This window comes from Heteronotia binoei, chromosome 3 (assembly GCF_032191835.1).
Source record: "Heteronotia binoei isolate CCM8104 ecotype False Entrance Well chromosome 3, APGP_CSIRO_Hbin_v1, whole genome shotgun sequence".
In the NCBI taxonomy this organism is placed as follows: domain Eukaryota; kingdom Metazoa; phylum Chordata; class Lepidosauria; order Squamata; family Gekkonidae; genus Heteronotia; species Heteronotia binoei.
Genome location: NC_083225.1, coordinates 168,443,073 through 168,469,829, shown reverse-complemented (window position 1 = coordinate 168,469,829; position 26,757 = coordinate 168,443,073). Strand labels below are relative to the sequence as shown.

At 42.6% G+C, this 26,757-nt stretch overlaps 1 protein-coding gene across 1 annotated transcript in view; it reads right to left on the bottom strand.

Annotated features, from left to right (window-relative positions):
- The window catches only part of GUCY1A2 (guanylate cyclase 1 soluble subunit alpha 2), a 257,024-nt gene that overhangs the window by 116,365 nt on the left and 113,902 nt on the right, over positions 1–26,757 (bottom strand). Inside the window, exon 5 of the mRNA XM_060234865.1 lies at positions 22,173–22,658. Coding sequence (XP_060090848.1) covers positions 22,173–22,658 — 486 coding nt within the window. The remainder of the gene's footprint in view (positions 1–22,172; positions 22,659–26,757) is intronic.

The window sequence follows — 26,757 nt, the reverse complement described above, 5'->3', positions numbered from 1 at the left end:
ATTAAAGACTAACAAAATTTGTGGGAGGGTATGAGCATTGATGAGTTACTGCTTGCTTCACAAAAACTCATACCCTGCCACAAATGTTGTTAGACTTTAAGGTGCTACTTGACTCTTGAACTTCTTCTGCTACAGACAAACATGGCTGCCCATCCTGATCTATCTTTTTTCATGGTTAAGTACTTTAACTTCTGGGGGCGGCACTTCAAGGTACCTTCGAAAAATAGAGATTTGCATGAACTGGCTATCCAGCCCTGACGTGGACTGCCCAAACTACCCAATTTCATCATATCTCAGAAGCTAAGCAGGGTCAGTCCTGACAAATATTTGGATGGGAGATCTTCATGGAATACCAGCATCATGGTGTGGAGGCAGGCAATGGCAAACCATCTCTGAATGTCTCTTGCCTTGAAAACCCTACAGGATTACCATTAGTAAGCTATGATTTGCCAGCACTTTTAACCACCACCAGCTATCCAGCCATTATGAGATTCCCTTTCCTCAAGTCAACTGAGTATGGCAAACACAGAAATTGTGAAAGAGATTCACACTGCTGCTATATACTGCAAAAGCCCTGTGTGATAAGAAACAACAACCTGCCTCTCCCTCAATTTCTTGGCAAATGATATATTCATTTCTCATGGGGTAGGGTGTCTGCAGAAAGTAGAAGCAACAAGATTTTCTTATGCAATCATGAGCAAAGCCTGTTCAAAGTGAGACTGACCCCCTTTCAACCACATGGAAGAAATGAATTTTCACGGGATGCCAAAAGGCCTCAGCTGAAATGTTTGGTGGGCTCCTCTGAGGAAGGAGTTTCTCAGTTCAGAAGCCACTAACCAAGCAACCCAGTTTCTTTTCACAAGACTATGAAGATCCTGGAGAAATCTCTCTTTAGCTGCTCATCTCAACTCCAAGATCTATATGGAAGCAGGAAGATCCTTAGAAAACCTGAGCCCAAGTTATATAGGACTTTATAGGTTAAAATAAACACTGCCTTGAATTTAACATAGAAAATAAACTGGAAACAACTGAAATTCCCAGTTGCCAGCAACTCACAAAAACCATGTGGGTACATTTTGCAATTCAAAGTGTGGGAGTGACCTCCAAAGCACTAAACAGCTTGTGGACAAGGGATCTTAAGGAACACACATGTCTGTGCTGTCCTGCTCTTTCATTAAGACCCTCATCTCAAGTGCTACTGTTTGTGCCTATCTTTACAGAGGTGAAGGAAGGAGGCAACTAGAGATAGGGCTTTCCTGTCTTTGGAATGCTTCCAGGACCATCTGGTGCTTTTCCTGCAGACATCTGGCATCAGGCTAAAGCAGGGGTGTCAAACATATGGCCTACAGGCCGGATCAGGCCCGCAGAGGGCTCCAATCAGGCCCTCCAGCAACTGGCTGTCATCTGCTTCATTTTCCCTTGCCTGCTTTTTTCGGTCACAATTTTGTGTTTCTTTCCGGATAAGCAGCCTTTCCCTCTCCCCACTCCCTTTTCCCAAAGGGAGGAGAACGGAGGAGTAGCCTCAGCCAATGAGGGAGCTTGATTCTATAGCTCTGCTGGATGATTAAGTTTGCCAGGCTCAATTAATCATTCTGCAGAGCTACTGAGACAAGCCTCTCTTCCTTCTAATAAATGGCTGAGGCTCCTCCCCCTCCTCGTGCCCCAGGGAAGGAAAGAAAGAGCCAAAGCTTCCTTTGCAGTCTCCACCGTCAGGAGAGCTACAAAGAGTGCTTTTAAAACTAGCAATGTTTTAGAGAAGGTATGAGCTTTTTGCCTTGCTACAGAGAGAGAGAGAGAGAGAGAGAAAGTTTTGTTGGGCTTGTTATAGGTGTAACTGGGTTCCCCTCCTCTTTTTCACTGTACTCATGCCCTCCAGTCTTTCTCAAGAGGAAAGCATGTGAACTATTTAAAAGACAAATATCAGCATTATTTATTTATTTATTTATTTATTTATTTATTTATTTTTATCCCGCCCTTCCCAACAATTAGGCTGAGAGTGTGTTCCACCCCAGGTTTACCCAGCACATTTTCCTTAATTTTTCTTTCACATTTTCCTTTGATTGGGGGTCTTGAATTTAGACTTCCCAGATAGTAGGCTGACACTGACCACTGTACATGGCTGTCTTTTTGTTCTTGGTAGTTGTTTTTTGGGAGAAAGTTGTATTTTTTTTAGTTTTCATTTTTCTGGGGAAAATTATAGTTTTATAGACAAGCACATAGCCCTCAGTCTGTGCCATGGTGCCTTCACATGTTCTTGACTAGTATGTGAAGTAACTTCTGTACAAAAGCTCACAATGCCCAGCTGCTTCATATTCCTCTGGGTCTTAGGCTCAAAACATTGACCATGAGATGTCTGTAATGAATGTCAATGAATCAAAAGTAGGTTTGCAACTTACAGATGTACACACCTGAACAGCACATATTCAAGACTGGTACAGCACAGACATTGTCTGCAGTTTTTGATGCAATAATTTATAGCAAGAGGTGACATTTATCAGAGACTGTAAAACAAAATATTGCAAGCATGTTTTAAGTTTAAAAAAAAATCTTTAATTCTGTGTCTGTGCCCTTTATAAAGTTTATATGTCCGCCACCTGGCATTACATTTTATGATACACACGGCCCGGCCCGAAAAGGTCTCATTTATGTCATTTATGTCAAATTCGGCCCTCATAACAAATGAGTTTGACACCCTTGGGCTAAAGCATCTGTTTGCCCAGGTTGTTGAAGCTTAGTCCCACCTTTTATCAGTCTGTTGTAATATTTGTCTCTCATTTTATGGACTGTTTGATTTTTATTTAATATTTGATTGACTCGATCTTACACTGTTCTTATAGTCTTGTCGGTTTTATGAGTGTTAGGGCACACAATTGCTGATGGGGGTTAGTTTCCATTCAGGCATCACATTAATTTCTCTTTTTAATTGTTTTACTTTTTTATTGTTAGCCACCTTAAGCAAGTCTCTGGGGTAGTTTAGAAATTTATTTTTCTAAATAAATTGGAAATCGTTTGAAGTTTCCAGACTGCTATCAATGGAGCCAGCATGAAGAACATAAAAGTTTTCCTCAAGTATTGGTCAGAGCTTTCACATACAGTGGCCACAATAATGTTAGGAAGGCAAGGAATCTGAAATCATACTGACCTTCCTTTTATTTCTGCACATTCTTTTTAGGACCCCAACATAAAGAACAATGCAAATAGATTTTCTTGGGCTTTTTTTCCTTACAGGGAAGCATGCTATCGATTCATATTCCCTTTGATGAACAACCTGGCAGCTGCTTCTAGCCCCTCTGCCACAAGATGTTTTTCTGATGCTTCTTATTTCACATTGAAATGATAAAGTCAATGGTCCAAAGAAAGAGGTACCACAGCTCTGTGCTAGAAGACAGGCATTACATGAAGAAAGTTCTCAGTTTGCTGCCGGCATCTTTATTTTAAAAGGATGTAAATTAGCAGAACTGGGGAGGATCTCTGCTTGAGACCATGAAGAACTGATGCTATTCAAAGCAAATAGGACTGGGCAAGATAAACCAATGGTTTGACTCATCAGAATGGAAACAGAGCCCTGCTGGATCAGAGCAGTGGTCCAGCTAATCCAGCAGCATGTTTTACAAAGCAGCCAATTAGTTGCCCTGAAGGCTCAACAAACTGGGAACAGAAGTCAAACCCTTCTCTTGATGTTGCCTCTCAGCACTGGTTTTTGGAGGTTTGCTGCCTCTGTATACAGAAGTTCCCTTTAGTTAGTATTCACTGATGGACCTCTCCTCCATGAATCTCTCTAACACCTTTTTAAAGACATCTGTGCTTGTTGCTATCACTACATCCACTGTCAATGAATTTCACAATTCAGTTTCTCATTGAGTAAAAAAAATCCTTCCTTTTATCCATCCTGAATCTACTGCTCATTAGCAATTGATGGCCAAGTTCTAGTATTATGGGAGAAGAGGGAAAAAGTTCTTTTATCCCCTTTCTCCACCCCATACATAATCTTTTGTGATCTTTTCTGAGTCCATAATGCGAAGTCAAGTTTCACAGAAGAAAAAGTCTACCTGTCTACACCACACATCCTTTTTTTAAAAGAAAAGACTGCCTTTAAAAGAATGAGGAAAAAGAAGCAGTTATAGTCTTGATTTATACAACATGAATATGGCAATGGCTGTGCTGTGGTGAAATTTGCTACATAAAAATCAGGGCATTTTTTGTAGCAGGAACTTCTTTGCATATTAGGCTATACACGCTTGATGTAGCCAATCCTCCAAGAGCTTACAGGGCTCTTCTTACAGGGCCTACTATAAGCTCTACATCAGGGGGGGGGGGGGGTGTTGCCTAATATGCAAAAAAAGTTTCTGCTACAAAAAAAGCCCTGATGAAGATCCTTAAGGTTTATATTTCTGTATGTAGCTTTCTTCAAATGCTCACAGACTGAAAATAGGTGTGATTGGCTACGCACGATCAGGAATTCTGAAAAACCACAGTTACTGATCATGAGCAAAGCATTGCACACATTCGTACAAAAACTGGATCTTTTTATTTCAGTGAATGTACATAGATCATGACAAAGGATGCCACTGGGATCCTGCTTGCCTCCCCTACCCCATACGCATAATCCACCAATGCAAGGTCTGTTGTCTAATGTCTTTCTTTTCCATGCTTCTAACAACCCAGTACCCAGTCCCATGATTCATCATTCAATGCTAGTGGGACGAATATGTTCAAAAGTTCACCATGCAGGCATGAAGGGGCAAGGGGAGAGCGCTAGCCCTGATTCTCTGGTGTCAATTTAAAGCAATTAAAACAGCTATAATACTTTAGCAGGTGGCAGTACGGAGACATTACTTAGAGAAAAAGAGCAAAGAGAGAACCTCCATGAAAAGAAGTTCTACACATTATGATCTGGTATCTGCAGATAACCTTCTGGCCTGATGGCTTCACAAATCCAACCCATTGTCTGATGCAGCTACACCTCTGCTTCCCTGCCAACCAAATTATAGAAAGCTCTCTGCCAGGGTGTCATCTTTCTGCTTTTGTGTTCCCAAGAGGCTGACAATAAAATTATCCCCTCAGTTCTTTCTGTTGTATTCTTTTTATCTTTCTAGTTCAAGTAAAGGGGCTTTACAGAAAGGCAAAGTGATTCAGAACACACAGGACTTATACTGATATTGTATTTGCACACTATTCAGCCCTTGGGAAATTAAGTTTCAGCTGGGGCAATGAACATCTGCTCCCCAGCAGTTAAGCAAGACACAGGCAAACCATGCTCTGAAGCATTTTTTTTACTGCAGGGAAGCCTCATAATTGCCTAGGAAGGATCCCATCATGTTCAATACATTGCACAGAATTAGGAGATGAAAGACTGAAGTGGTAGAATAGTCTATACAGACTGCAGGGAAGGCATAATCAGGGTTGCCAACTCTGGGTTGGGAAATTCCTGGAAATCTGAGGACAGCACCTGGGAAGGGTGGTGTTTGGGGAGAGGAGGGAACTCAGCAGGGATGTGAGGCCGTGGAGCCTGCCCTCAGACATCACCTCCAGGGGAACTGTTCACTGTAGTCTGGAAATTCTGGAAGAATTCCAGGCCCCACCTGGAGGTTGGCAATCCTAGGGGTAATTAATGTTTTAATGCTCCTCAATATGAAAAGTGAGGTTCAGAAAGAAAACTGGTAGAGATGGAGCTGGCTGCATTAGAGCCCTCTCTCTTTGAGACTTGTATTTACTGGAAAAATGACACACACCAGGGCTTTTTTTGAGCAGGAACGCACAGGAACGCCGTTTCGGCTGGCTTGGTGACAGGATGTGTGTCCTAATGACTGAATGATGATAGAGAGGAATTATGCTAAAGATATTTGCAGGCACGTCTAGGGAGGAAGGGCATCACTCAAGCAACAAAGACCAGATATGCCATCGACTGTAAGTCCCCAGTTAGTAACTCTCCTTTTGCTTGTTTTGCTTAGTGCACCTAGATCGGTCATGTATATCCTGAATTTGTGCCTTGCTTAAATAGAGAGAGCCTACACACTTCCTTACTCACCTGCTTTGACCATGGCATGCTGAAGTAATACACCCCTGTGTAGTGGGCCTTGAATGACCCATGAGAGAGAGAGTGTTTGACTTTATAATTGGGGTGGTGGCAGGATAAGGTGGGCAAGACAGCAGCTGGTCTTCCCCCAATGACGACAATGTTTTTTATAGATCCCAACTGTAAGCATATCTCTGCCTTACTGCTTTCAGTGAAAGTGAACAATAACTACAACAGTCATTTTAATATGTACCACTTTCATCTTCTAATTGCTTTATGAATTAAATAGAGATACAAAGTTGAAAAATGGGGGAAGAAATTAAAAAGACTAAAAATACAAGTAAGGGAGAATATAGAGAAGGGATATCAGAGTAGATGGAAAATTCATTAGATATAAGAAAGCTCTTTGAGGGACTGGAGAAAGTGACATTGCTGACTCAGAGTCTACCAGGGACTATCTAGAACAGACAAAATCAGGGTAGTGATCATTTCAATTCAACCCGCTCCCCATGCACCTGCATTTTTGGAAAGAGAAGACCATGAGAGGGCCTCTTTAACCTTTCCAACTCTTGTCATTTCCTCTCCGAAAAACACCCCAGGAAGCTCTTTAACCCTGTCCTGTGAGGGAAAAAATAGTTACCTGTAAATAGTTACTTGTAAATATTGTTAGATTTGAATCCAGTATCACCTTAGAAACCAGCAAGATTTTCAGGGTATAAGCTTTCAAAAGTTAAAGTTCTCTTCAGCAGCTCTGAAAACTTAATACTCCAGAAATTGTGTTGATTTTTAAGGTGCTACTGGACTCAAATCTAGGTCTTCTACTGCAGACCAACATGGCTACCCACCTGAAAGTATAAATATTGTGGATATTATGGAAACGGATAAGAATAAGGACTCCCTGTTCCAAATGCAGGGTACTACCCACTTCATCACTCAGGGCACAAACATTGTGCATAAACCATGAGGCTGAACTTCCATATGGATATCAGTAAGAGGCCAAGAGTTTAGAACATAAATATAGAAAAGTAAAAATACATGTATTTATTGCAGAAACATTTAAAAACATAAGGGCCCAACTCAAGACTCATAATATACTAAAAGTGACACGCAGAAAAGGAAACACGACCTAACTCATTTCGGCCCAACTGGGCCTTCCTCAGAAGTCAAACAATGTAAGGTACATACAGACTCTTGTTACAATCAAAAGGCAGAAAAATTGATAAAGGCCTAAAAAAGAAATTTTCCAATATGAGATCAAATGTCACAGGGAACATATTATTTGTGAGGCCCCCTTGAAACTAAAAGGCAAAGGTAGTCCCCTGTGCAAGCACCAGTCATTTCTGACTCTGGGGTGATGTCGCATCACAACGGTTTCACTAGCTCTGTGTTAATCACAGATGCATACAAACTGCATAATATTGCAAATGTACACCTTCCAATTTTGGTCCAGGAAGTATGGGTGGAAACACTTAATCAGAGCCAATGGGCCTGCATCATAGTACAGGAGAAACTAATCTACATTTAGTTTCACACCAGCTTTCCTTTCTCCATTCCCAGTTTTTCCTTCTAAAATGAATCGATTTTTCAATGTCATTGTTGTATCAACCAGTTATGAATATGAAAATGGAATGCACATAAAAATGGCATATAGAGCAGAAGAGAACTTTGTGAGAATGATTTTAATTTTGATGCATGCATTGTCAGGGAAGTTATCAAGGTTCTTGTAAAACACATTAGTCATTCAAAATCTAAGACATCATCATCGATATCTTAATCATTTGTGGCAAGAAAAATGAAGGGAGCCAACAACAATGATCACATATAAAACTGAAAAAGAAACATCAATGACCCTTCCATTCATACTACACAATGTAAGAAATCCAGTCATGAGAATTACTTGGGGGAGTCTTTAGCCCATGCAAATCAGCTGTTAGTCACAACCAATTAAACTCACAGAAACTAAAAACTTCATACTAATATACCCACATTCTCTTTTATAGCCATTTGCACTCAATTATGCTTCATATTCTCAAGCACAGTCAGTTCTAATTATATTCTCTGCCGCATTTACTTATAGTTATACTAGCAATAATACTTAGTCAAAAGCCTAGGAAAGTATATTAATACTCATACTCAATCATACAAATAGAAACCCATACCCACTTTTCTGTTATAAAAGCAGAATGGAACTCAGACTTTGGCTGCATTTTTTTGTTTTTGTTTGAATTTTTAATGGACAGTGTGCTGCTACGGATATTTTTAAAGCAACTGTATACATTATGCTTGTCAAGTATCAGCTCAAGATAAATGTGCACCAAAAACCATAAAGCAGGAACATGACAGAAGTACATTTGTAAATACTCGCATTATAGTTTTATGTTCACCAGGAAGCAGATTTTGACTACAGCTCCTTGGCAGGCATAGATCTAAAGTATAGCAAATGGCTTTTAATTCCATTGGTGAATTAGTAGCATGAGGATCCAACTCAGCTTCATGGTTTTGTAGCAGTGAGACTGAACTGTGCGCAGCCCATTCAGATGGAGCATTTACCCCAGGGGTGTCAAACATCCATCCCAGAGGCCGAGTCAGGCTCCCAAAGGACTCCTATCAGTACCCCGAGCAACTGGCTGTCATCTGCTTCCTTCTTCCGCTCTCTTGGTTCCTTCTGCATCTCAGCTTGCTTTGCGAGGCTTGCTCAACCGCACAGGAGCTACAGAGCAAAACTTTTATTTTCTGCATTGGTTGAGCTCCTCCTCCTCCTGGTCCCCTGGGGAGGGGGAGAAAGAGCCAGTTCCCAGGATTCCATGGGAGAAAAACAAAGAAAGCACCTTTAAGACCAACAAGTGCTAATGTTTTAAGCATGATTCAAGTTTTTTTTTTAAAAAAAATATTTAGTCGTGTTTATCTGTGCCCTTTTAAAAGTTTATATCTCTGCTACCTAATCTTAAATAGGTACACACATGGCCCAGCCCGACATGACCTGACCCGACAAGGTCTTATTTATGTCAGATCCGGCCCTCATAGCAAATGAGTTTGACACCCCTGATTTACTCTATAAGGGCTACAGATTCAGGGGAATGCTGAACCCACTGAAAGAGATACAGAAGGCAGTAGACAGTAGACTCCAAGGATGGTTTTACTCAGGGAGATTAGAAATCATTCACCATAAACTGCGACCAACTTAATGAAGAACATTCCTGAAGCTTCAAATAATATTCAGTGAATTCATATTCAAACACTTATACCATACAAAATTCATATAGATATTCCAAACAAGGTTTCCAAATCACAAGTTGTAATTAACTGTCCAGTAGGCCGCATAGATTCGTTCTAATCAGAGCAAAGACATTTTTTTCTTGGAGCTTTGCATTGAACAGTTTCTGTCTTCCTTGTTTCTGTGATTCTCTCTGCTGTTTGGATAGTCCTTTGGAAAGAAATGTCTTTGCTCGAACTAGAATTTATACAGGGCTATTTTTGTAGCAGGAACTCCTTTGCGTATTAGGCAACACACCCATGATGTAGCCAATCCTCCCGGAGCTTACAGTAGGCCCTGTACTAAGAGCCTTGTAAGCTTTTGGAGGATTGGCTGTATCAGGGGCCTGTGACCTAATATGCAAAGGAGTTCTTGCTATACAAAAAACCCTGAATTTATACAACCTACTGGACAGTTATTATAATTCAGAAACCTTGTTTGAAAACTGTGTATGAATTTTATATGTTTGGATAATTCAAAACATTTTTGGAATACTGATATGAATTTTGTATGGTTGTTTGAATATGAATTCATTTAATATTGTTTCAAGTTTTATGAATTTTCATTGTTAATTTGGTCATGGTTTATGGTGAAAAATTTCTATCCTTCTGTGATTCTCTCTGCTGTTTGGATAACCCAGGGTGGAAGCCAGTTTAAGTAAGCCTAATCAGGTATTAGCCCTATTTATTTAATTAGGCTTACTCCCAGAAATCTGTCCTTAGCAGTCTTTTTAAATTAATAAGCTTAGGATGAATACTATAAAGCCCATTCAATTTATCAGAAAAATCTAGGGTTGGTTCATGGCTCATTTGGTTCAGGAGATGGTAGATAAGCCCCTCATGCGTTAGAGATGCCAAACTCCCAGAGAGTTTTTATCAGGCTCTCCTCCACCTGCCCTCCCAGTTTGATGAAAACTGGATTTGGGATGTCCCAAGTTAGCCACCCAAAGCACGTGCCCCCAAGAAAGTTCAGCTCTGGCTCCAGGTCTGGTCCCTGAAACCACAGCAAGGAATACCTTCCCAGATGGGAGAGGTATTTAAAAAATTGTCCCTCAAAGCCTCCTCTATATCTGCCACACAGCAAACCTCTGCGTTTGAAAACCTCAGTCCTTTGATCTGACCCCTAATCCTGCCCCTCAGGACACCTCCTCTAGTCTATAAAAAAAGGTGCCCAGCCATGGGGCTATGTGTCACTCTAGGACTCCTAACAGAGTAGCATCCCCAAACTCACAATTTGTGTCCCCTTTGTTTATGACATGCTGATTGTTCATGATCTCCCTTTCATGGACTTCTGGTAAATATCACTTCATAACTCCCTCTATGTCTCTAAGTTAGAATCATAGAATCATCGAGTTGGAAGGGGCCTCTAGGGTCATCTAGTCCAACCCCCTGAACAATGCAGGAAACTCACAAACACCTCCCCCTAAATTCATAGGATCTTCATTACTGTCAGATGGCCATCTAGCCTCTGTTGAAAAACCTACAAGGAAGGAGAGCCCACCACCTCCCGAGGAAGCCTGTTCCACTGAGGAATCGCTCTAACAGTCAGGAAGTTCTTCCTAATGTTGAGCCGGAAACTCTTTTGATTTAATTTCAACCCATTGGTTCTGGTCCTACCTTCCGGGGCCACAGAAAACAATTCCACACCATCCTCTATATGACAGCCCTTCAAGTACTTGAAGATGGTGATCATATCACCTCTCAGCTGCCTCCTCTCCAGGCTAAACATCCCCAGCTCCTTCAACCTTTTCTCATAGGACTTGGTCTCCAGACCCCTCACCATCTTCGTCGCCCTCCTCTGGACTCGTTCCAGCTTGTCTATATCCTTCTTAAAATGTGGTGCCCAAAACTGAACACAATACTCCAGGTGAGGTCTTACCAGAGCAGAGTAAGTTCCTCTGTTTCTCTGTAGTTTTGTTTCTGAATGTTATTTGATTGCTTTGGTGTATGTGCTTGCACATTTGACTAGTGTACTTTTTACTCAGAAGTTTTCACTTACATGCAATTTCATGTGGATGAAATCAATGAATTAACTGGTAAAAACTCACTGGATCCTTCTCAGGAGTCAGGCATGGGGGGGTCTTAACATTAATTTTCTCAGGCAACTGTGGCAACAGGAACAATTCATTAGAGGTTTTCTTGAAAAGGTATTTATCAAGGACTGAGATTTCATTAATCTTTTATCAGGTCTCAGCCCTAGGTGCAGAGATGTGTCTGATTTCTGCTACACCATTAATATAGGCAGAGATGTGGGGTGGAGTGGTGCAGAAGTGATGCAATTAGCTCTAAGTATTGCCCAAAACTCTATGGCAAAACCATAGTGGTTCTGTGATTCTTAAGAGGTACCCTATGTCACCTCCACTTAAGTGTTTTACTGTAAAGTGACACAGCATCATATATAACGCTGATTCTTTAAAAAAAAACAGGTGTTTTATCCCCTTTCTGGCCCTAAAACAATGATCTCATTAAAAGTTTGTTGAGAGTTTTGCTCTTTAGTTTACATTCCCAGCATCCTTTGTTTTAAACTTTGATATGAGATGACTTCCTGCCACAAGCATCAGCCAGTCAGCATGGTAAATAAACAAACTCTGAAGAGACTTTCTGGTCTACACAGGGGCTGGTCAGAGCTCTGTAAATTTGTCTTTTTTTTTCTCTAAGAGAATAAAAAAGGCTCCTTCTCAGCCCAAACCCAAGCAGAGGATCATACACGAGTTGCAGTGATCACGCTTCCAAAGTAAGTTCAATCAAAATGAATGAGGGAGAAATGATTGAGGGGGAAAATCCACAAGTGTAAAACAGTAGCTAACGTCCAATTTAGCACAGGCTAGGAAGTAAGAAGATATATTCAACTTGACCCACAATTTCCTTTCCTATTACATTTCTGAATTAAATTTCCCTTAAGCCTGCATTTCTTGCTGTTTCCGTCTCTGTGCTAGCCTCAAGCTACATTTTCAGGTACCGTAACAATGCTACATTCTCTTGAAAGTCTCCTTTTGAAAATGAGCACTGTGAGCAGCTCCCAGCTGGCAGAAAACCATTCCCAAGGGAGTGGGAAGAGATTCCAAAAGGTAATCTGTCCATCTGCTCAACGTGTGTTCTTCTAAAGCCTGCCTTTCCAGCAAATCCCAGTTTCTTCCCCAAGAGTCTAATTACGCAGAAATTGCTCTCACCAGACTTCAGGGCATTTAATTTTTTATATATTTTTTGAAAAATTTAATGATGCTTCATGTTGGCAAACTCAGGAAGGTTCTTATTCCGACTTGGTTCTACAGTTCCTGCTTAGCAGTCAGGGCAGGGAGCCCCTCAGCATCCAGGATAAAGGGAAATTCAGACAAGAACAATGCAGTGAGCCACAGACAGCTATTTTCAAGGGAGGAGAGAGAAGCAATCATATCTTGCCATGTACTCTCTCTACCTGATAGCAAAATGACATTTTCTCACTTGCTCCAACTAAATTTTACAGAGACAGACAAAGACAGAGAGACAGCTCAAAAAGGATATTATAGCACTGGAAAAAGTCCAGAAAAGGGCAACTAGAATGATTAAAGGTTTAGAACACTTTCCCTATGAAGAAAGGTTAAAACGCTTGGGGCTCTTTAGCTTGGAGAAACGTCGACTGCGGGGTGACGTGATAGATGTTTACAAGATTATGCATGGGATGGAGAAAGTAGAGAAAGAAGTACTTTTCTCCTTTTCTCACAATACAAGAACTCGTGGGCATTCAATGAAATTGCTGAGCGGTCGGGTTAGAACGGATAAAAGAAAGTGCTTCTTCACCCAAAGGGTGATTAACATGTGGAATTCACTGCCACAGGAGGTGGTGACGGCTCCAAGCATAGACAGCTTCAAGAGGGGATTGGATAAAAATATGGAGCAGAGGTCCATCAGTGGCTATTAGCCACAGTATATTATTGGAACTCTCTGGGGCAGTGATGCTCTGTATTCTTGGTGCTTGGGGGCAGGCAAAGTGGAAGGGCTTCTAGACCCACTTGTGAACCTTCTGATGGCACTTGGTTTTTTTGGGGGGGGGGGGTTGGCCACTGTGTGACACAGAGTGTTGGACTGGATGGGCCATTGGCCTGATCTAACATGGCTTCTCTTATGTTCTTATGACAGAGACAGAGACACACACACCTGGGAGCAATTTGCATCAAAGCAAACAGGAGATTGCTGTGCAATCTTAACCATATTTGCTCAGAAATAATTTTAATGGAACATTCTGGAACTACATGTTACGTGGGAGACCCAGTCTTCAGACATATTTTTCAGTGCTCTAAAGCAGCTGTGGGAGGGATGGGTGTTCAACCTTCCACCATGGAATTTCCTGATAGGGATGCAGGGATGTGGAAAACTCTTATCAGTCAAAGAATGAGGGAGGGGGGAGCTGTGCATTGGCATTGCCCTTGCGATTATTCTAGTGTTGGGACAATTTCTTTAAAGAAAAATAATTAAGAGGAAATTGTGTTCTTGCTCCTCCTTTATTTAAGTTGTATAAGGATCTGAAGAAATACTTTTTAGATGCAAGTCATCATTCTCTTTAAGGAATCAAAGGGTGATACCAGACGTGTATTTAAAGCAGCCCAGGGAACGGGAGGCAGGCAGACCAAAAAAGCATGTCCACACGGGCACATCTGCCTGCTGTTCCCGTCCCGCCCGGTCCCATCCCAGGGTTGCCGGGAACCAGCTCAAAAAAGCACCACTTTCAAAGTGGTACCTTTTCGCTGGAGCACCCCTGAGGCGCCTCCCCGGCCATCTGGAAAGCTGGGAGGCACCCAGAGAGTGCCCGGAGAGCTGCGGATGGGATGTGAGAACATTCCAGACATTTCCTGGGCACCCGCAGCCTGCCTCTTTTCTGCGCACTGTCCGGAAGCTCCAGGGCGCTTAATTTCCAGCTGATACCAGCCGTCTGGTATCACCCAACATGTACCAGTTTTGTTCTATGACCAGTCCCAGTCCAAACCAAATTTTCAACCCAACCCCATTATTACTTTTAACACAACAATAACACATCCGGAGATTTGATCACAGCACTCTGACGTTACACATAGTTCATCCCTTCCATCCAAGTGTATATATAATGGCAGACTTGGGCTGGAATCCTTTAGAAAGGCTGCGTTCCTAAAAACACTTTCTGGGAACAAACCCCATTGAATGAAATGGGACCTAATTCTGGGTAAATGTATTTAGGATTGTTCCCACACTTCAGAAGTGTTAGTCTACTGAAATCAGTGGGTCTTGGAAACAGCATATACAGGACTGCGTGGAATAACACAAGAACATGAATTCTGTGTTCCTGTTGTGTGTAAAGGCCATGGGAAAGGTTCAGTTTTGACAACTTTAGTGCTCAGGGATGTGTAAGATAGGCAGCCAAGTAAACGAAGAAAGGTTTTTTTGGATCATGCCTGCTTCATGTCTGCTCCATCTTTTGGATTCCACCTGGCAGACGATTTGCCTCTCCTTCAAGTCTTGGCATTCATTCCATCTGCCTCTTGCTCTTCTTCTGCCCAAGATGGGGGAAGGTCCAAAGCATGATCCTGCTGTATGCTAAGAACAACCCCCGTGAGGAGTGATTTGTCATCCAGTGACATTGTGGCTGACCAATAATTTGGACAAAGGTTTCTCTAGAGCAAATTTTTAGCTGGAAGTTTTGCAATTTGGACTGGGTAATTTTATTTTTGTCCTGACCTGGCCCAAGCTACTTGGTTTTAGAAGTTAAGCAGAGTTGGCCCTGGTTAGTATTTGGATGGGAGAACACCAAGAAATACTAGGGTTGTGACACAGAGGCAAACAATGGCAAACCACCTCTGAATGTCTTTTTCCTTGAAAACACGATAAGATCATCATAAATTAGCTATGACTTGTCAGCAAAAAAAAAGGTTAGATGGTACAAATATCTGTATTTTCAAAAGTCACTCTTTCTCTTGACTTCATCTGCTTTTATGCTATTTTTCGCCCTTCACTGAAACTTCTTATTCCTGGATTAATCATACGTTCCCACATAATCATGTATCACGCAGAGAGCAAGATGATATTCCTCCCAATCAAATTGGACTAGGGGATGATACCAGCCAGGACAATTTAAATGAATCAATGAACAGTTTTGCAAGGAGTGCTGACAAAATATGCCCCAAAAGGATGTGATTTTTAGCCCTGCACAAAGTATTTCAACACACATACACACAATTTGCAAGTAGTTTCAGATCTCACATAAAGTCGTATTATGCTCCAGAACAGTTCTATGGAACTGGAGTCCTAGTTTTAAGGTCTGCTAGCAGCAATGGCTTAAGCACATAATGCTTCCCTCATCTGGGAAGGGAAAGGAAAGGTCCCCTCTGCATGCATCAGTCGTTTCCAACTCTGGGGTGACGTTGTTTTCACAACGTTTTCATGGCGGACTTTGTATGGGGTGGTTTGCCATTGCCTTCCCCAGTCTTTTACACTTTCCCCCCAGCAAGCTGAGTACTCATTTTACTGACCTCGGAAGGATGGAAGGCTGAGTCAACCTTGGGCTGGCTACCTGAATCCAGCTTCCACCAGAATCGAACTCAGGTCATGAGCAGAGAGTTCAGACCACAGTACTGGAGTACTGCTGCTTTACCACTCTGCGCCACGGGGCCTTGTCTACACAAGCATTAATACTGTGTTGCTTAATTTTTTTTAATAGTGTGGATTGTGGCTCATAAACGGTTTTCCCTCCTCTTTGCTATCACATAAACCATCTCCTTTGTGATCCTCTAATATCTCTATAGCAACCACACCAATTACTTGCATAGAAAAGTAACATCAGGGAAGTATATTTTTAGATGCCTTTTAATGTGTAATTTACCAGCAGGAAACTAAAAAGCGAGCCACCTCCATGCCAGCAAGTTCTTCAAGACCTACAAACCAGAATCTGAACACATCTGCTTCTTTAACCTTTGTTTCAGACACACATGTACACACACACACATATCTCTCTTAATTTTGTTTTCAGAGACTGACTTTTCTTTGACACTGTATGCAAAGATCATCACTGGACTGCAGCCCACTCATATCTGAAATGCTAACGGAAAAGCACACTGGTGTCTAAAACATTGCTCATAAAACCCAACTGGATTTTCTACAGAAATATCTACTGGCCGTATAGGAAAGTTTTGCAGACAAAGCTTATTTATTCAAGTTTATAGTTTCATTTTGTCAGTTTTTATGACTTTTATTGACCCAGTGACCTAAACAGACCATCAGGGCTGTTCATTTGTGTCATTTGAATTGTGGAAGTATCAGACAACATGGATAAGAAGCATACAGTTCTTGACAGCAGCCTGATAGTCTGGGACTGGTGAGTGCCCTGCCCATGAATGGTGGAGCTGGATGGTGACTGGTAGTTGCTTGTTAGAAGAAGATAGAAGATATTGGATTTATACCCTGCCCTTCATTCTGAATCTGAGTCTCAGAACGGCTTTCAATCTCCTTTACCTTTCTCTCCCATAACAGATACCCAATGAGGTAGGTGGGGCTGAGAGAACTCTCACAGAAGCTGCTCTTTCAAGGACAGATATTTGAGAGCTATGGCTGACCCAAGGCCATTCCAATAACTGCAAGTGGAGGAGTGGGGAATCAAACCTGGTTCTCCCAGGTAAGAAGAAGATATTGGATTTATATCCCCCCCTCCACTCCGAAGAGTCTCAGAGCAGCTCACAATCTCCTTTACCTTCCTCCCCTACAACAGACACCCTGTGGGGTGGGTGGGGCTGAGAGAGCTCTCACAGCAGCTGCCCTTTCAAGGACAACCTCTGCCAGAGCTATGGCTGACCCAAGGCCATGCTAGCAGGTGCAAGTGGAGGAGTGGGGAATCAAACCCGGTTCTCCCAGATAAGAGTCCGCACACTTAACCACTACACCAAACTGGCTCTCCTGGCATGGGTTGAGAAGCGCTAGATAAGAGTCCATGCACAACTAAACTGGCTACCACTTGCTCTTTTTCCTGGCACTGGAGATGTCCCTGGGTGGCTTGCCTTGTAGCTCCTACTACAGCACCCAGAGCCCCCCTCTGAATGGCCTGCTCTCCCCCCCCTTCTCCCTGTGGTGTGGAAATAGGCCTCTTCCACCTCCCACTAGTGGCTGGCACTCCTTCCTCCAGCAGTTACAGACTGGGATGTCTGTCTAGGGTTTGCAGGTGCCTCTGGAGAATAGTGGTGGCCGAGTGCTGCAGGTCCTGGCCCCTCTGGACATGGGCATAGCACACCTGGCACTCCACCACATGTTCCATGCAGTGCAGTGTAACTGTGCCCGCACACCCATGGTTGGAAAGGTGGGATGCACAGCTGCTTTCTGGCATGGGCTGAGGAGCGCTAGATGAGGGTGTACCAATGGAAGCAGGGAGTTAGGAACCTCGGGATGTGGAAGGGGAGGATGCATCACCACCACCCCCCTCCAAGTCACTGCTATCCCTATCCTCCCTTCCAAACAGAGTTTTGTGCTGCAGCTTAGGCAGTAACACAAAAAACTCTCAAGCAGTTGAGAATCCTGGGGACATGGTCAGAGCAGGGGAAGTGAGAGTCAAGACATCCAATGAGGTACTGGGGTCATCCTCTGATGGTGGGGAGGCTGTGATCATCACCCACAAACACTTGGCAAAGGGGAAGGTGATGGCATCCTCCTGCAGCCATGAGCAAAACACTTTTCACACCCTCTCATGGTGCCAAAGACTTGACCAAGGAAGCACTCAGCTCAGCCCAGTTGATCAAGAGGGTCAATTGCTAGGCAGGCAGACACATAGGCAAGACAGCAGACAGGCACGGATCAATGCCCCCCCCCCCCGAGGAGAAGAACATAAGGTGGGGGAAGGTTTCAAACTTGGCATGGAGAGCTGGGCACAAAAATCACCCTAAGTCACTCTCCAAGACTGAAACAAGTCCCCCAAGGCAGGGTGGGTGCAAGAAAGCAAGCTGACAAATAGTCCACTCCCCAAGGAGAAGCAGATCAGTAGGGTGTTTCAAATGGAGAGCTGGGAGTAAAGGGAAGTCACCCCAGTAATTCTGGAACAAGTCCTCCAGGTCAGGATGGGTGCAGAGAGGCAGGCTGACAAACAGAGATCACCCGCCTCCAGGGAGAAGTAGGTCAGCATGAGGTTTTCAAATGGAGAGCAGTGGGCAGTAAAATGAAGTCACTAGATAGTAAAGCAGATCACCCCAAAACCAAAAGCAGCCCTTGGGGGGAGGATAAACTAGAACAGAACTAAGTTGAAACCACCCTAAAAAAAGCCGCCTGAAAAAAATACTCAAAGAACAATCCCTCATCTTACTTCAACCCAAGGGGGGGCATTAAATAAAACAGAAAAGAAATGAAAGAGAAACCACCAAGGAAACAGGCAGCAGGAGAATCCTGCTAAACAAATATGCTATGCAAATGAGGAATTCAGTCCCAATTTCTTTGGTGCAAACAAACAAAAAACAAATCACCGCACAGAAGAACCTAAGGTACAGTCAAGCTCCTGGCCCAATTGAGCAAACTAGCTAAACAAGCCCCACCATGCCCAGCAGCAATGCTCTTTCGCAAGTACACCCTCTCCATCCAAAACCACATCAACCAACAGAACACATGCTCGTCCTACACTTATATAGATTTGAGACCCTTTGCAACGAATGGGAACTCTGCTTTGGGCAGGCAGCTGTACCTGTCAAGCTTTGGAGGGTCCCTATTTGGGTTACAAGGTTGGAAAACACCACCCCCACTGTTGTCTAGCATTTTCACACCAGAGTTTCCATGGGGGGGTGTGATGTTTTCCAAGCTGCCCTGAGACACACCCTAAAGCTAAAACATTTCTCTGGAGACCACATGCATGCCGAATTTCCCCTCCCGAGCACTGATCTGGCCAGAATTCAGCAAGAACTTTGGCTCATCACACAGTTCATGCCCATTCCTAGCAATTAAGCCTCATCACAGAGTTGGCACAAAAAATTCTTGTGATTTTTTTAATGTGGTACCCAAATTATGCTCCTTGGAGGGAAGGCTAGAAAAATGTATGTCTCATGGTCTTGGAGAATTTTCCAACATATCCTACTGTCCTGCTGGAATAGACACTGGAAGTCAGTATCTTATTCTTTTGAAAAATCATCTATATTTTCATCATGTACTTTCTCTAAGGAGTTCAGGGCATTCCTCCCCCCCCACACACACACACATGCTGGATTTTAATATCTTTTAATGTTTGGTTTCTATTATTTTTATTCTGTAAACCATCTTGGGGCAGGTTCCTGTTAAGGCGGCATAAAATATTTTTAAATACATAAACAAATGGATACACATTCCTTCCCTCATACTTTATCCTTATAGCCACTTCTGTGAGGTAGGTTAAGCTGAATACATATATTTCACACAATATTCATCCAACTGATGTGGTTTTGGATGGAGAGGGTGTACACCGATATATCCACTTGTAGCATTTTCTTCTTGCCTTTCTGACAAAGATCTCAGGGCAGCACACATAATTATTCTATCCCAGTTTTTCCTCACAGCAATTCTGAGGAAGGTAAGGCTGGAAAAGGGTGTCTTGTCCAAGCACAAATTTGAACCTAGGTCTCTCCTTGATTCTAGTCCAACATGTTATATACTACACAGGCTCTGAAAGAAAAACAAAGCAAAAACTCTGCTATTCACCCCTGGCACTTTATTTAGTTTAATAACCCTCAACTGCAGCTGTTTAACATGCCCAGTATTGTTCTTATCTGCTTCATTACAGCTCTGTACTGGACTTGAATCATTTTAGCCTAACATTTTATCAGCTGTTTTTATTCACTGCTTTGAAGGGTTTTTATTTGATGTTCCAACAGTTCTACATCGGTCATTTTGTCTTATTTTATGTTGCCTAACTATGTCACCATTGCTTTTAATCGTTTTACCTCACAAGCTGCTTTGGCCGTTGTTGATGGAAAGCATGGCCTAAAAGTACCACATAAAGGCTGCAGTCACACATGCTATAATGCACCTTCAATCTACTTTCAATGCACTTTCAAACTGGATTTTGCTGTGTGAAGGTGCACTGAAAGTGGATTGAAACAGCATTATCTAGCATGTGTGATTGCAGCCATCAAGTGGCTCTTAACATGTAACATGACCAATAAAGTCCCAATTGTGTTTGTAATCTGCCCTGAGTCTGTCATGGGAAAGGATAGAATATAAATTTACTAAAAAAAATAAAATAAAATAAAATACCCCCCTGCAGCACCTCTTAGGCAAAATCCCCCAATTTCTTTTCTCTGTGCCTTCAAGACTGATGGTTATACGGGAAAGCACCGCACAGTTCTCTGATATTCTCTGCGTTCAGCCAGCCCTGCAGACTTAAAGCTGCCAAAGGGGCATGTTCGCTTCATGCTTATGGTCCTGAGGAGAAAAGATACATGAAAACAAAAAAGCTGAAGGCAGCTTTGCAGCACAAAGATTTGCTGCACTCCAGTGCTTGCTAGGTACCATACAGAGAAGTCTCATGAACAGCCCCAAGTTCATACTGTATGGCAGCGTCAACAGCAGCCCAACAGTGGCCTCGATGCAAAGCTGCCAAATGATCTCATCTAAGAGACACTATGGCATACTTCAAATCCTGTTGCTTTGGAGTCCAAATCCCTGCTTCAATTTAATTTATGTCTGTGAACTGAACCCCCAGGCCTTTATCTTTGCCTCGTTTTCTGTTTCTTCACAGGTAATCTTTCTCTTAAAATGTACACTTTTTTCCAGTGTTGTTTGTGCCTCAATTGTGTAAAAAAGGAGGGAAATGAGCAAAACAAAAAGCTTGATAATGATAAGATGTCAAAACAAAAAGAAAGAGACTATTTGTACATCTTAAATCTCCTATGTGAGAAGAAGCACAGCACTGAGTTGCTTCCTGCTTAGAACATAAGAACGTAAGAAGAACCCTGCTGGATCAGAGCAGTGGTCCGTCTAGTCCAGCATCCTTTCTTACAGTGGTTACACAATCCTTCTGTAGAGCCAACAACAGGGCATAGAGGCTGAGGCCTTCCCCTCATGTTGCCTCCTGGCACTGGGATTCAATGGTTGACTGCCTTTGAATGTGAAGGTTACCTTAAGATTTCTGTGGGCATAAAGGGGGTGGGTTATTTCCACAAATTCCCCCTCTGTGGAAACTCAAAATAGCCCATGACATGCTGCTCCTGAAACTCCACCCCTAGGAGTTGCTTGGGAGGAATCAGAGGTCGCCTGCAGATGAGGGAGACCGGAAAAATCACCCCCCTCTTTGCATCCATGAAAATCTAGGCAAGACTCAGTCAATGAGTCTCGAATAGCATACAGTTATAATGGATCTTTGTAAACTGCTCAGAAAGGTACCAGCAAGCAACTACAACAAGAAGTCAAAAATGAAAAGTGATTCTACAATTGCATTCACCAAATTTATACTTTTTGGAGGACAAAGATTACTTACACACTAATCCTATGCAAGTTTACTTCAAAGTAAGCACTATTCAGTCAAATTCACTGCCAAGCAAACATGTCTAGGATGGCATTCTATGGCTTTTTGTTTAATACAGGGAATTCACAACCCTGATTTCCAAGTAGGGCACAGCATGGACCAGGGTCACGATATCATTCCATTCTATCTATCTTCTAGTGCTGAGTAGAAATCTTTAGTCCTAGTGTAAGCACACCACAATTCTCTCCAAAAGTCAATTCTATGGCAACTGTTATATACCTACGGGATCACAGTTTACTATATAATAAACCTTTATTTATTTATTTATTTATTTATTTATTTATTTATTTATTTATTTATTTATATTTTATTTGATTTATATCTTGCCCTCCCCGCTGAAGCAGGCTCAGGGCGGCTTTTATTTATTTTTTATATGACTATCTTTACTACATTGACTTCTGCAGAGTTTTGAAAGGGTTACTGGGAAATGAAGCGAGTTACCTTATAGATATCAAGGAATCCGCACTGGTGGTCAAATCGCGTGTAGAGCTCATTGAGCATGCTGATCACCTGCATAGGGGTGCACTGAGCACAGACTGCTGTGAAGCCAACAATGTCTGAGAAGAGCATGGTCACATCGTCAAACTTCCTGGCCTGAACTTGTTGCCCTTGCCACAGCTGCTGAGCCACTTCTTCTGGGAAGATGGAAATTAGAAGGTCCACTGTTTTCTTCTTCTCCTCTTCCAGAGCCTGGTGTGTTCGTTCCAAAGTGGCCTTCAGTTTGTCCATCCGTTTCTTCAAGCCATCCTGAGCCTTTGCCTGCTCCCCAACGAGGATGACGTCACGGGTAGCATCGTGGATCGGTATGTCAGAAAGGTGGAGTCCTCGGCCCATCAGTTCGTCCAGCTTGTCCACGCAAGGGGAACCCAAAAACAAAATGGAGTTGGATTCTGGGACATGAATCATTTGCCCTTTGATTTCCATTACCTGCAAAACACATAAATTGAAACATAATGATATCCCAATAATGACATAACCCTGGATAGTCCAAGATAGCCGGGTTTGATTCCCCACTCTTCCATATGCAACTGCTGGAGTGACCTTGGGTCAGTCATAACTCTTTCAGAGTCTGTTCTGGAAAGAGCAGCTTCTGTCCCATCTCTCAGCCCCACCTACCTCACAGGATGTCTTTTGTGGGGAAGGGAAGGGAAAGGAGATTGTAAATCACTCTGAGACTCCTTTGGGTCATGAAGGGCAAGGTATAAATCCAATCTTCTCCTCCTCCTCCTCTTCTTCTTCTTCCCTCTTAACCTTTTTCTTTCATGAGAGCTATGAAAGAAAAGGGTCAAGTATATGATGTAAGGCTACCTACCATCAAAAAAAAGTCCTGTGCCTTTCATAAATGTTTAACATGTGGAAATGGACAGCTGAAACTTTTCATGATGTGGAGCTAAATAACATCCCATGACAACTGTCACAGATCAAACTGATATTATAGGGGCAACCAGGGGAACCAGTTGTCAACCCGAACATGAAGTCTATCCCTTCTTCCTTCATTTTAGGCTGCTCTTCCTTCAGGGAGACTCTTGGCCTTTCATATGCACGACATGGCATAAATATGCTCAGCTGGTCTGCCTCCAAAAAGGAAATCATCAAAAGAGCTGTGCATGTCCGTACGAGACCTGACAGGCTCGGGAGACCAAAGTGAGTCATGGCAGCGATCTGCAGCCTATCTACATATGAAAGGTAGCATTAAAAAAATTACCACCGCAAACTCGACATAAGCATAGCTAATAATACCATTTGATTCTAAAATCCTTCGGGCAAGAAAAGCAAATTCCAGAGTTTGGTGTCTTTCTGATACCTAATTCTAAATTCATGATGAAAAGACAGCACAAAGAAGGAAAATATTAATCTGAATAAAGATGAGCAGGACAGAATAAAACACATGGCACTAAAAATGTCAAATCAGATGCCATTGAACAAATGGAAGAGAAAGGGTTGTGATCTCTGGCTCGGGAAATTCCAACAGATTGGGAGCAGTGTCAGGGGGGGCAAAGTTTGGGGAGGGAGCTCAGCAAGGATGGGACATCACTCTAGGACTTCTATTTCTCCTGAATTTTGTGGCAGATTATAGAGTCCACCCTCCAAAGTTACCATGGGAGCCAATCTCTGTAGTCTGGAGAGCAATGGTGACCCTGGGAGAACCCCAGATTCCACCTCAAGACTGGTAGCCCTAAGACAAAAATTGCAACAAACATAAGAAGCTGCATGGCGGACCACTGATCTCTCAGGGTCCTTAATCTCTCATCAATTATTTGTGGGTTTCCACTAAAGAAGAGGTGATTCCCAGTTTAGCAATCCAAGAGCATTCCCAATCCTGCAACCCAAAACTAAGATCACTGTAACTAAAAATTCCACAGGTACCTGAAATTTCATTTTTGCCCCCCTCCCTTTTAAACATGCAGCCTAACAGAGAGTTCTGCAAAAACTTGTTTTGTATAATTCTGGCTGGCCCTAAGAAAAAATATTTAATGCCTTTGAGTTTTGCTTGTCTATAAGGAATGTTTTAGTGAGTAAATGCTACTCATGCTTAATAACTAGGGGGCCAGTCCAAGTATCCAGTTAGATATTGTGAAGGTGACTGCCTTCTTTTTTTTTTTTTTGCTCTTGTACTTGTTTCTAATATCCAAGACATTCTCTGCGCTGCCTTCTCACATCTCCAACTTCACCCTCTTTTTCCCTTCTGCAGGTGATGTACCACCAAACTTAGGATTCCCTACTGCCAATCTGTTATCATCTATCTATCCATCCATCCATCCATCCATCCATCCATCCATCCATCCATCCACCAATCCATCTGTCCTCTCTCTCTCTCTCAGTGGACTAAAACTATGCTTTAAAAACACTGCATAACCTACCCTTTAAGTTGTGAATATTTGAACTCAAAATTCCTAAATCTATATAACCTGATACATTCCAGTATTTCTAGGTTAAAAGCCTTAAACCAATAAACAGGACCAATTGTTCAATATAACCCTGAACCACATTAAATCCAGACCAAACACACTTTGGCCTCCAAGGCCTTCCTCAGTGGTCATATTTTTGTATATACATGCACACTATGACATTTAAACATGTGTTAGTGCCACAGCAGGTTGATTATAAGGCATTCCAAATACCCTGCATGGCAAAGGAATTAGGTTGTTATGTGGGTTTTCTTAAACTTTTAAGCAGCCACATTCAAGGAATGCAGGTTCAATAGCTCTTTCTGACCTTGGCTTTCAAAACTTTCGAAGTGTGCATATATGTCTCAACCTTTAACTGACAGGAACCCTACGGAGTTGCCATAAATTGGCTGTAACTTGACAGCACATTCCACCACCATCCCTCTGGGCTCTGCTGTGAAGGGAGACTTTGGAAGGCATAAATCACAAACAGGCCAGCTCTGCTACTCACCACTTGCATACATACGTGAGCAGAGCTACGCAAACCAGGAACTGGCTCCAGGATTTTGAAAGACTTGTCAACAGTTTTTTAAAATGGCTACTGCTTGTCATTGAATATACAAAGAAAGTACATGCACAAGGAGCAAGTGTAAAAGGGAAGATTAGGGGGGGAATTCAGCTCTTAATACAAAAGATTCAGAAGTTTATAGCCTAGTTTAGGGGCAGTCACCCTCCCTCTCTCTGCCTCTTTCCTTGCTTGACCCCAGGGCTTTTTTTGAGCAAGAATGCACAGGAACACAGTTCTGGCTGGTTTGGCATCAGGGGGTGTGGCCTAATATGCAAATGAGTTCCTGCTGGGCTTTTTCTCCAAAAAAGCCCTGCTTGACTCTATTTAATTTTGCAATTTTATTCACACGGTATATTGCTGCTAGCTTGAAGGGTCCTCTCAGCACTTGCCTTCATTTGTTTGTTTAAAAAGAAAAATCTAAGAGTGTGCTGCTGGAATTCCACTTGGGTGCCAGTAGGGCAATCCTACACATTGCCACAGATGCACATGACTGACTGATTGTAGGCTCCTGACCACAAATAATAAGAAAACTGCGTAGAAGTAAGTTTGAGTCCAGGGGCACCTTTAAGACCAACAAAGTTTAGTTCTGGCTGTAAGCTTTTGTGTGCACGCCTACTTCTTCACATTTCTGCACACATTTCTGCCCCTGGACTTGAACTTTGTTCTGTTGCTTCAGACCGACACAGCTACCCACCTGAATCTGTGTGCAGAAATCTGAAGTTTTTCAGTGAATGGAGGTAAGCATCATCAGCTTGCTTGTGTCTACAGCTCAAACTGATTTGAAGGCAGAAGTGCCAGAAAGAGCTGGCAATTCAGGCTTACATAGCAGCATGCATAATAGTGTTGTGAGCTGGCTGCAAATGGAGCTGTCACCGACAATGGCGCCCCATGGGAGTCAGGAACTTTATGAAGAACGCAATTTGGTCTCTATCAAAGAGAAGCGCAAACTTCTAGGTAAGGAAAGGGCTGAAGTTTTGCAGCTTGAGAGCTGGCTGAAAGTAAAGCACCTGGAAGTAAAAGTCACTCCCTGGGAATCCATTACCTCTGATGCTTGACTTATAGGACTGCTTCCATGTGGCAACAATTCTCCAAGTAGTTCTGGTTGCCACTGTGAAAGCAGAGACATTTGCAGTGGCAACAGAGCATCCACAAAGTACTGAAGTAGCAGCACTTATGCAGCCCCAGACACATATATGCCTCCTTTTACTATTACAGTGTTAATTATTATACTGTTTTTACTTGGTGAGCCACCATGAGCAGGTCTGTAGAGAGGCAGCATATAAATCTGAGAGACAGATAGACAGACAGACACAGAGATAGAGAGAGAGAATAACAATGGATCTGGATCCTTTCTTTTAGCTTAACCTACTGCACAGGTTAGGGATGTTAGGATTCCCAAACTCCAGGGGGCACCCAGACATCTCCTGCTATTACAACTGATCTCCAGGCTACAGGTATCAGTTCCTCTGCAGAAAATAGCTGCTTTGGAGGGTGGACTCTATGGTATTATACCCCTCTGGTCCCTCCCTTTCCCAAACCCACGTTCCCCAGGCCCCATCCCCAAAATCTC